Here is a 10,490-nt window from a genome sequence, read left to right as displayed (position 1 = left end):
GGTTGTGCACTTATTGTGTTGAGTAATTTGTGCTAAATAAAGCTAATGGGCTTATCACTTAGGGCAATGGCAGGTGAGCTGTGATATACTTAATTGAGTTAAAGTATCACATCTACAACACTAAGTTTGCTGTTAAAGTATCACTTCTACAGTTAGGAAATCTCTTTTAATAGGACAACAATGTGAGCATTAATATCAGTAGTGAACATCACTACTATTTGCAATAAATTAACATCGATTTGTGTCACCATTTCTGTGATGTCCGACAAGCTGTGGCATATTTCTTGTTATAGTTACAACAAGAGTACTCCTTTAATAGGACAACAAGATGAGTGTTAATATTAGTAGTGAACATCACTACTATTTGTCATAAATTAACATCGATTTGTGTCACCATTTCTGTGATGTGCGACAAGCGGTGGCATATTTCTTGTTATAATTACAACAAGATTACTCTACAATATGACAGTTGTTCACAAAGATTGATACAGTTACGCAATCTCCTTTAACTAACAGTATCAATCTTTGTAAACAACTGTAGCATTGTGGAGTAATCATGTTGTTATTTAAACTAGAAATATGTCACCCCTTGTCGGGCATCACAGAAATGGTGACACAAATCGATGTTAATTTATGACAAATAGTAGTGATGTTCACTACTAATATTAACACGCACCTTGTTGTCCTATTAAAAGACATTGCGTAACTGTATCAATCTTTGTAAACAACTGTAGCATTGTGGAGTAATCTTGCTGTTATTTCAACTAGAAATATGTCACCGCTTGTCGGACATCGATTGTGGACATTACAGAAATTGTGATACAAATGTATGTTAATTTATTTCCAAGTGCTTCAACACCAGATAAATACGTGCACTAGACCAGCAGTTACACAGAAAACATTCTCAACCATCATGCGCAAATCAACCTACCCTAGCCAATAAAGTCCAGCAATCGTTGGAGTAGTATCTCGTCGTGCTCTAGTACTATTGGTCCACCTCCAAGTACACCACCTTCTCCATAAAGTTCCTCATTCAAGTCTAATGGATAACGTCTGGTACCATCCCCCTTTCCAGCCCAGTCATAATCAACTAGGCAGACAGCCTTAGGCTTCTCCATAAAATCCTGTGCAATCAGAAAATTTGGCGCCCTCAAGTCTCCATGTACAAATACTTTATCAGACAGTGTTTGGCCAATCTTCTGCAGCTCGCTCTTGATCCAGCCATAGTCATGACCTTGGCCATGAGTTATTTTAAGATACTCTGCCAGATTCTTAGCATTAGGAACCAGCTCCATGACAACAACAGTCAAATCCTTCGTTTCTTGACAGTAGATGAGTTCAGGAGCAAACTTCAGCTTATGCATAAATCTATGCACCTCTTCACCATAACCAGTCTTGCACAGCTTTAGTAGAACTTGTCTTCCTTGGCATGTAGCTGTAAAAACTGTGGGTCTCAGGTTGCATGTTTCATGCGTTGCAATATTTTTTAGGACTAGGTCAGAGGTCACCTGTACTTCCCTCATGCTTGCTGAACTCGTAGCCAGCTCTGTCGCAACTGCTTTAATTCTTCCCAACGTCTGAGCAAGCTTGTCAATATCATCAGTTTCGTCAGATATAAACGAACTCTCCAGTTTACTGAACAACACATGGTCACTGGATTGACCCACACTGACAGCTCCATAGACCACTATAAGTGGTGGTCTAAGTGTAACAACAAGGCTGGAACACAAATCCTCCTTTGAACAACCCTCCTTGAATTGGCAGAAATATTGCATGGCTCGTGCAAGCGGTTCTTTCGTAGCTATTGCACTCTTCACTTCGGCAATTAACACTATTCTCTGTCCTACTTGAACTACAATATCTGCTCTTCCGCTGTCCGTTTGCATTTCTCTCGATACCACGAAGTCAGAACTCAATCCTTTCAGCATAGTCTTCAGGCCATCTGCAAGAAACGGCTCATCAACAGCACGGTGTAAACAGATATGAGCAAACTTTCTAGCGGAGGCCGCCATCTTTTTGGTTTGAGGTACTGGTACTGCATTCATGGCTTTCTCAAACAACACAAGCGCGGACTTGGGTAAATGCCGGTGCAGCCAACCCTCTTTGCGTAGGGAGTCTGAATCTCCCGCATTGCTTGAAGGGGTACTCCTCTTGCGCTTGGGGCTAGTCTCCCTGCAAAGTGAATGAGAAGTGAATGACAAGTGTTCAGCCATGTCTTGTTCAGCCTACAACTTGTAGTGCAAATAGGGCCCGGATGTGGTTAAGGCCGGCATGCTGTCATGTATTTCAAATTTCCCGCTAAAATTTCCCGGATGTCGTAAGAACGCGCTATTGAACAATGTTGTCCAGCAGGTTGGTTTCGACTAGTTCACGTCGTTTTTGGCATTCTACGATTTGGATAACGGCAACTACGCAGATGAGAATTTTCGAAAATTCAAAATTCGGTTACAATTATCTATCTAGCGGCTGAATCTCGTATCGCAGCGAACACGTTTTTGGTACATCCAGGTTACCATGTTACCAAATTCATGATTTTTCAGTTGCAGTGAGACGAGATATGAAGCAAAACGTGTGGAAGGGTCCCATTCCAGGACTCAGGTTGACGTCTCTGGTTCCGGCCAAGTGTTATACTATAACACTCTACACGCTTACACAACAAGTTTGCTACCAGTTGATCTAGACACAATTCACTGAATTTAGATAATTTTTTACACACGCTTTCTGTCAGTTCTGATTTTATAAAGATTTTATAATAGACCTTTTCACAGGGCGTGGCACCAATAACGTCATCACCTACCGCGGCGTCAATTTGGTTCGCTTTTGATGCATTGGCGTTTGTTAACCGCGTGAGTTTAGAGCTAAAGCAACAATTTTTCTTTTCGAACTTTAAAGTATCGCGTCTACAACACTAAGTCTGCTGGTAAAAGTATCGCGTCTAAAACACTAAGTCTGCTGTTAAAGTATCCTGTCTACCGCACTAAGTCTGCTGGTAAACTATCGCGTCCACAACACTAAGTCTGCTGGTAAACTATCGCGTCTACAACACTAAGTCTGCTGTTAAACCTGTGCAACAATTCTAATCCCTTTGGTGCAAGTTCAGGTGCACCTTTTCTATACCTGCAAGTGTGTTACAAACTGAATCCCTCTACTAGCGCAAGTGTGTACAATCAACAAATTCGAGACGTCACATCAGCTGAACAAAATAATTCGCTTGCCTAAAGAATCCTAGATCATTACTGCTAATCCCTATTTATCAGCCTGTTACTTGAGATTGTCACCTTGCGTGTACACCTTGAAGGAGACAGTGCCAATCATCAAATTGCTTTATCATGTATAGGTGCTGTCACTGAAGACTAGATAGAATATGCTTGGCCGGAAAGTGCAGCTGTTGTTTCAATATTCTATTTTTGATTTTCTTGTATGTAATAAATCAATTTTCAATTTTGCAATTTTTAATATTTGGATAAAACTTTGTCCAAAAATTGAAATACACGATGTACTTTTTAATTTTTAACCAATCTAAAATATTTAAAAATTGAATGGCCAGAATGTGCAGCAGCCCTGCCTTTATCAGGTCAGATCACTGGTGGTCAAATATAGTGCAGTGCACCTTTACTTCACGGGATTGGAGAGAGAACTTCAGGATGTGCAGGGAAACGTTTCTGTACTTATGTGAGCAGTTGAGAGGAGACATTGAATTTGAGTACACGAACATGAGAAATTCCATTTTTTTTGAGAAAAGAATTGCTGTCACCTTGTGGTGCTTAGCAACGACTGTAAAATACCGCACCATAGCTCATCTGTTTGGTATTTTCAGATCGTCAGTCTTATTGTACAGAGCACATGTAGGGCCATCGTTCGTCGACTGATGCCAGCATATATCAAATTTTCTTCAGGAGATGCACTGGAAGCAGCTGTTCATGGCTTCCAGCAGTTATTCAATATTTCTCCATGTGCAGGAGCCATTGATGGAAGTCATATACAAATTACTCCACCTGTGTTGAATCACACCAACTATTATAATAGAAAAGGATGGTATTCTGTTATTCTTCAAGCTGTTGTTGACCATCAATACCTGTTTCGTGACATTAACGTTGGCTGGCCAGGAAGTGTGCATGATGCTTAGAGTGTTGGCTCATTTTGCGTTATTCAGGAAGGCAGAAGAAGGGACGATTTTAAATGGACAAAGCAAACAAATTGAAGGGTGCACCATACCAGTATTTCTTATCGGAGATTCTGCATACCCTTTGCTCAAGTGGCTCATCAAACCTTACCCTGAAAATGATCACATGACAGAACAACGCAGGAACTTCAACTACCAAATTTCTAGAGCTAGAATTGTGGTTGAAAATGCTTTTGGACGCTTGAAGTCCCGCTAGAGGCTACTCATGATGAAGAATGACATGAACATTAAAAATGTTCATCACGTTATAGCTGCTTGCTGCGTGTTACACAACTTGTGTGAAATAAATGGGGAGTTTTTTGATGACAACTGGATCAGTGGGGATGAAAACGAACTGCAACAGCCAGCCGTTCAAGCGCCCGCAGGTGCACATGCTACCATTGCCGAAACCACTTGCAATTAGAGACGCTCTTGTCAGAAGTTTCGTAAATCACAATGACAGAACTACTCAGAACATGTTTACAGTGTCAACTATTCGCTATAGCTAAACTACTGACTACTTCAGTTTGGTTGATTTTGATTTGGAAATCCATCATCATGAAGCATACGTGAGAATGAGAAATAAGGTGTTTGAGATCGATTTCCTGCACCCATCAACAACTGCATCATTTGCAGTTGAAACGCTCTTTCTTCCCTTCTCCTTCTATCTTCGTATTCTATCTCTTGCATTCTTCTTTATTCCTCGTATTCTCTCTCCTCATTTACTCTTTGCTCCTCGTACTTCATCCTCTTTTCCTCCAACTCAATCAACAGTGATGAATCCGCCTCCTTTACCTCCTTTATTGTTTTCATCATAGTGTCAGTCATGTCTTTCATTTTTGCATCACGCCCTTTTGCTTTACAAACCTCGTAACGCGTTTCAGTCTTTTCTTCTTAGTAATTGTGTTCTGCACATGGAAACTCTGAGACTGTGAGCTGCCCACCTCAATTTCTTAACGACTAGGTAGCTGGTAGGCGTAGATGGTTCTGTTGTTGACCGACTGAGAGTTTCCTTTTCGACTTCTACGTGTAGTTCTTCTTCAAGAGTATCCAACAAGACAGGAGGATGAGCGGCAGGTCTGCAGCCAAGAATTTCGTTCATGGCTTCAAAAATTCTTGTAGAACGGCGTTGTCGTCCAGTTTCGTTATTGTTATCCTTGATTTTTCAATAATCCGCATTTAGTTTCTTTATTTTATTTCGGCATTGAACACCCGGAACGAACCACTACTGGCCCGCACGCTCGTAAATCGACGTAAATAAGACGTAAATCGACGTGAAATACGAAGGCACGTAATTTTTTTCGTATTTTACGATCCTGGGTCGTATTTTACGTCTGAAGTGTAGCTTTGCGCATGCTCTTTGCGACGTAAATAACGAAGATCGTAAATTCGAAAGATTTACGTGTCTTCGTATTTTACGTCTATTTACGGCTTATTTAGATACGTTGATTTACGCAACATCGCTAGGTCATAATGACACGTGCACTGTGTGATTACACTCCATCATTTGACATTCGTTTAAGGAGCTTTTGAACATGCATCTTTATTAATTAATTAAGAATAATACCGCCGTTCAGGTTTGACGGAGCCGTCAATCTGTGTGAACTAAAGGTTTTGCCTATGGGAGGGTCTACGCAGTGTACAATTGTGGTTGATAGAGGTTGAGCTGTCATTAGACGCTTCGTGCTAAGAATGGATGGTTCGCTAGAACTGGTGAAAAACAACAAAGACCGGTTGCAATACACGGTAAGCAAGTAAGAATCTAGCTATCTAATTATGAAGTGTATGACTGACTAAAATTGATCTAAGTGGACTACATCATGCATTCTCTAGGCTGAAATTCGATTAGCTGCCTATAGTATTGGCAAGACCTTTTCTAGAGGAGACGTACAAAAAAGGCTTCTATGAGCTAAACTTCGATTCAAAAAGTAATGTCAACATGATAAGTTTTTAATGATGTAGTAGGCATAAATATGTTGACAGGCCTGTGGTCAAAGTCTACTGTAGAGTTGGTATTATGCAAGACATTCGGCATCGCATAAAACGCTATGAATGTAACACAGCTTAAGTGTTTATCGTTTTGCATTGTTGTATGCATTTTTGGGATAAATTTTGTCCCGTGTGCATCTAGACGATCGCGACGGCCTCGTCATCCTAGGAATTCCAGATCTGTATGTCACGCCACGTTACCAACGCAGTACTCATCACAACATCCACCTCTTGATCATGAACGTCACAAACTTAATTAGCTTATATCTATCTAATGTGTGACCCAGCGGATTGTGTATCACGCCCAAGCTTTCGAACAGCGCATGGTGACTCTCCACGGTGAGTGATGCACCACGTTCACGCTATCCAAATCTCAAGACGACTTCAGCATGTGGAAGTCAGTGTATTTCTAGCTAAGTTATTGTCCTACTCGCATATACTGGCGAGCCTGCCAAGTCTCGTTACAGCGATCCGTAATCCACGTGTATTCACTCGTTTTTTTTTTGTGCGGAGAAAGATGTCTTTTTCTTCTAGAATGGCCCTGCAGACTTCAAGTTTACTATCCCGAAAGTCATCATAATTGAATACACAAAGAGCGGACTTCAATTCCACGTCAATGTTTCTCTTGTTGCCATTACGTGCCCTACTAGCCACTAGAGTCTTTGCACTGGCAAGAGCCGTGCAGATAGCGGATGTGCGACAAAACAACGAGTGAACAACATGCGAAGTCCGGATCGCTGTAACTACACTTGGCAGGCTCGTCAGTCTACACGACTTCTTGGGCTGCTTTACATCGAAGCTTCTGCAAGTAGAACATCAAGATACATACTCTCGTATCTCCGCATCCATGCCGGGCCAGTATATACACTCTTTGGCTCGACTCATACAGCCGTTCATGCTTATATGAGCATAGTGAATTCTATCTAACATCGCTGCTCTCAAGCTATAAGGAAGAATGACTTTATCACCTTTAAAAATGATACTATTCTGATATAACAGCTCTTCTCTAATATCATAGTACTTCCAGATTGACTGTGAAACAATGTTCTTGTGCTCTGGCCATCCATTCTGAATAATATTTTTCAACTGCATCAGTGTTTCATCTGTATATGTTCCTTACTGTAACATCTCAATACTAGTTCGGGTCATAGGTAGATACTCTGTTGCATCCTCATCATCCAGATGTAGCACTTCTTCATCAAGGCATGCATCACTGCCTTCATCAGCTACATAGGCTCTCGATAAGATATCTGCTAAAAACATGTGCTTGCCTTTTCTGTAGACTACGGTCACATCATAACGCTGCGTGCATAGAATCATTTGTTACAATCTTTTGAGAAAAGAATGTAGCGGTTTCTTGTGCAAAGATTCAAGAGGTTTATAATCTGTTTGTATTCTGACTTGCCGTCCAAATGTGTATGTGTCAAACCTCTCTAGACCAAATAATATTGATAGCAGTTTATTTTCTATTTGCAAATATTGCTGCTCTGTAGAAGTTAAAGCACAATTGGCATAAGTCACTGGTTGTCCTCCTTGCATTAGTGCTACTCCAATTTTTAGTCCTGAGGAATCACACTGAAGAGTTGCTTTTTTTATTGTCATTAAGGTACTTGAGAACTGGAACCTGTGTGATTGCTTTCTTGATACTGTCCATCGCTTTGTCATGTTCATAAGTCCAAATCCACTCAACATCTTGTTTGGTCAGCTGTCCAAAGGTTCTTACATAGTTGCTAGTTGTGGGAGAAATTTTTCCGAATACGTGACCATACCAAGCATTGTCTAACTCCTGCAACATCTTTTGGTTTCGGCATCTGATGTATCGCTGTTATCTTCTTATGATCTGGTTTAATTCTTTCATCAGTCAGTAGATGCCCATGTATGCTACTGATCTTACTTTTAATCAAAACTTATACTTGTTCAGACAAATCTGTTTCTTCTGACATTGTTTCGAAAAAATCCCAAGTTTCTTGTCGTGATCCTTAACTGCTTCTGCATAGGTAATGCCACTTTCAATGGCCTTTTGTAACCGTTGTTGAAATATTTTTGGTGCAACTGAGATACCAAATGGCATTCTTCACCAACAGTATCTCCCAAAAAGTGTACCGAATGTTGTGAGTTTTTTGCGACTCCTTATCAAAAAGAACATGCCAGTACTCATTCCTGACATCTGAAATGCTGAAGACTTTCGCATTAGCCAATAGTGTTAATAAATTTTAAAACATTGGGATTTGATAATGTCTCATTTTCAAAACTGCATTAAATGACTTTGGATTCAAACATAATCGCAAACTGCCATTTAGTTTTTTGACAATTACCAAATTGGATTCTAATTTTGTAGGCTCTTCAATTCTTCCAAGTACACCAAGCTTCTCAAGACGATCGAGTTCTGCTTTCAACTTTCCTTTAATAGCAACGGGGATGAGTCTCACTGGCATTTTGTCTGGTTTCCTTGTTCGGTCAACATCTAGATGTATATCATTTCTTAGAAGACCAACTGTCTTCACAAATACTGTATGGTACTTTTACAAAATTGGGGGTGTGTGCTTAACTTTTATTGTCAGTGGCTATCTTCTGAATCATTTCATGGTGAACAGTTAACAAACCCATCAGTTGCACAGTAGCTTAGCTCCAAAATTATATTTTGCGCATCTTGTATCACAACAAATTCCACATCATACGTTTTCACTATTCTAGGATTTGTCACTTTCACTTTGCATTTGCCATATGGTTTAACTCTGCTTCGATCATGCAAAGTTATCATCTGTGCTGTGGGCATAATCTTGGTCTCTTAGGAAACCTCAATCTTTTTAAGCACGTTGCACGTGGCTCCCGTGTTAATCTGGAATTTGACACCTTTACCATTGATGTGCATGTCGTCATAGACTTGGCGCTGATAATTCCACCCATAGTTGTCTTTGCAGTGCATCAGCTGAACATCCTTTTGAGGCGGAGTCAGCGTAAACGTCAGACATTCATTATCTGCTACACTTTCATCTCTGTTTGTAGCTACATCTATTCGCTGTCGTGTGTTTGTCTGTCGTTTTAATCTGCACTTAGGAGCAAAATGATTTCATTTGTGGCAATTTTTTTGCCATATGCAGGACACTTGGCTGCGTTTCGTTCATGTGTCAAACCACAATATTTACAGTCTGCTTTGGGCGTGTTCTGACTCTGACCCGTGAGAGTCTTTTGTGTTTGTTTACGTTCCTTGCCTGATGACTTCTTAGAGTTCTCAAGCTTTTTTCGCCGTTTACTTACGGATTGTACAAACTCTTATTCTGTCATCACTGTCATCTGATGTCTGGTGGCCTCATAGATAATACACATGTCAAGGCATTCAGATAACGTCAAACATTTCTTTTGTAATAGTTGCTTTCGTAGCACAGTCGGTTTTATTCCATACACAATCTGATCTCTCAAACATTCATTTGCTTTTGTTCCAAACGAGCTAACCCTAATGCAGTAATATACTGATTAATTGCTTCGTTGTCTTTTTGCTGCCTACTCTGGAAATTTTAACGCTCGTATATCGTATTCGTTTCTCTTATAAAATGCTCTTCCATTTAACCAAGAACTTTTTGAATGTCCTGCTCATCAGCTGGCGTCTCAAACTGGAGCGTATTGTCTACTTCCAGAGCATCTGGTCTAATACACGTAATGAATGTGGCAACTCTGTACTCATCTGATTGGCTCTTCAGTGTTGAAACCAACTCATATGAGTCCTACACTTCCTTCCACTGCCTCCACTGCAAAGACACGTTGCTTGTCACTTTGAGTCGATGCAGCAACGAAACATTGTTTAGTAGTACAGACTTAATAGCTGTATCTTGCGCTTTCATTTCCGCAGATGTTACTTCAATTTTGTTGTCGTGTATATATGCATGTATATATACACGACAATATATTGTTGTCGTGTATATATTTACTGTATATATGCATGAATGCTTCTTGGAACGGTGTCTATACGTGTACCGTTGCAGCGCCACGGTTGTACAATGGAAACACGAGTGAGACACTCATATTTAACCAAACAACGTATATATACTGTATATATACTCTATAATATAATGTATATATACTGTATAATATACTGTATAATATAATGTATATATACTGTATAATATACTGTATAATATACTGTATGTATACTGTATAATATACTGTATATATACTGTATAATATAATGTATATATACTGTATATACTGTATAATATACTGTATATATACTGTATAATATAATGTATATATATTGTATATATACTGTATATATACTGTATAGTATACTGTATAATATACTGTATAACATACTGTATAATATACTGTATAACATACTGTATAA

At 39.7% G+C, this 10,490-nt stretch overlaps 2 protein-coding genes across 2 annotated transcripts; one reads left to right on the top strand and one right to left on the bottom strand.

Annotated features, from left to right (window-relative positions):
• Positions 1 to 932: 932 nt before the first annotated feature.
• On the bottom strand, positions 933 to 2,213 carry LOC134187729 (uncharacterized). The gene has a single exon (XM_062655881.1). It carries the CDS (start codon positions 2,211 to 2,213, stop codon positions 933 to 935), a length of 1,281 nt encoding a protein of 426 aa, XP_062511865.1.
• A 1,431-nt stretch (positions 2,214 to 3,644) lies between these two features.
• Positions 3,645 to 4,179, top strand: LOC134187728 (uncharacterized). Its single transcript, XM_062655880.1, has 3 exons — positions 3,645 to 3,776; positions 3,818 to 4,109; positions 4,154 to 4,179. Exons 1-3 carry the CDS (start codon positions 3,645 to 3,647, stop codon positions 4,177 to 4,179), a joined length of 450 nt encoding a protein of 149 aa, XP_062511864.1.
• Positions 4,180 to 10,490: the final 6,311 nt, after the last annotated feature.

Source organism: Corticium candelabrum, chromosome 12 (genome assembly GCF_963422355.1).
Source record: "Corticium candelabrum chromosome 12, ooCorCand1.1, whole genome shotgun sequence".
Taxonomy (NCBI): domain Eukaryota; kingdom Metazoa; phylum Porifera; class Homoscleromorpha; order Homosclerophorida; family Plakinidae; genus Corticium; species Corticium candelabrum.
Note: the sequence above shows the minus strand (reverse complement) of the source record. Positions and strands in the feature narration are given on the sequence as shown.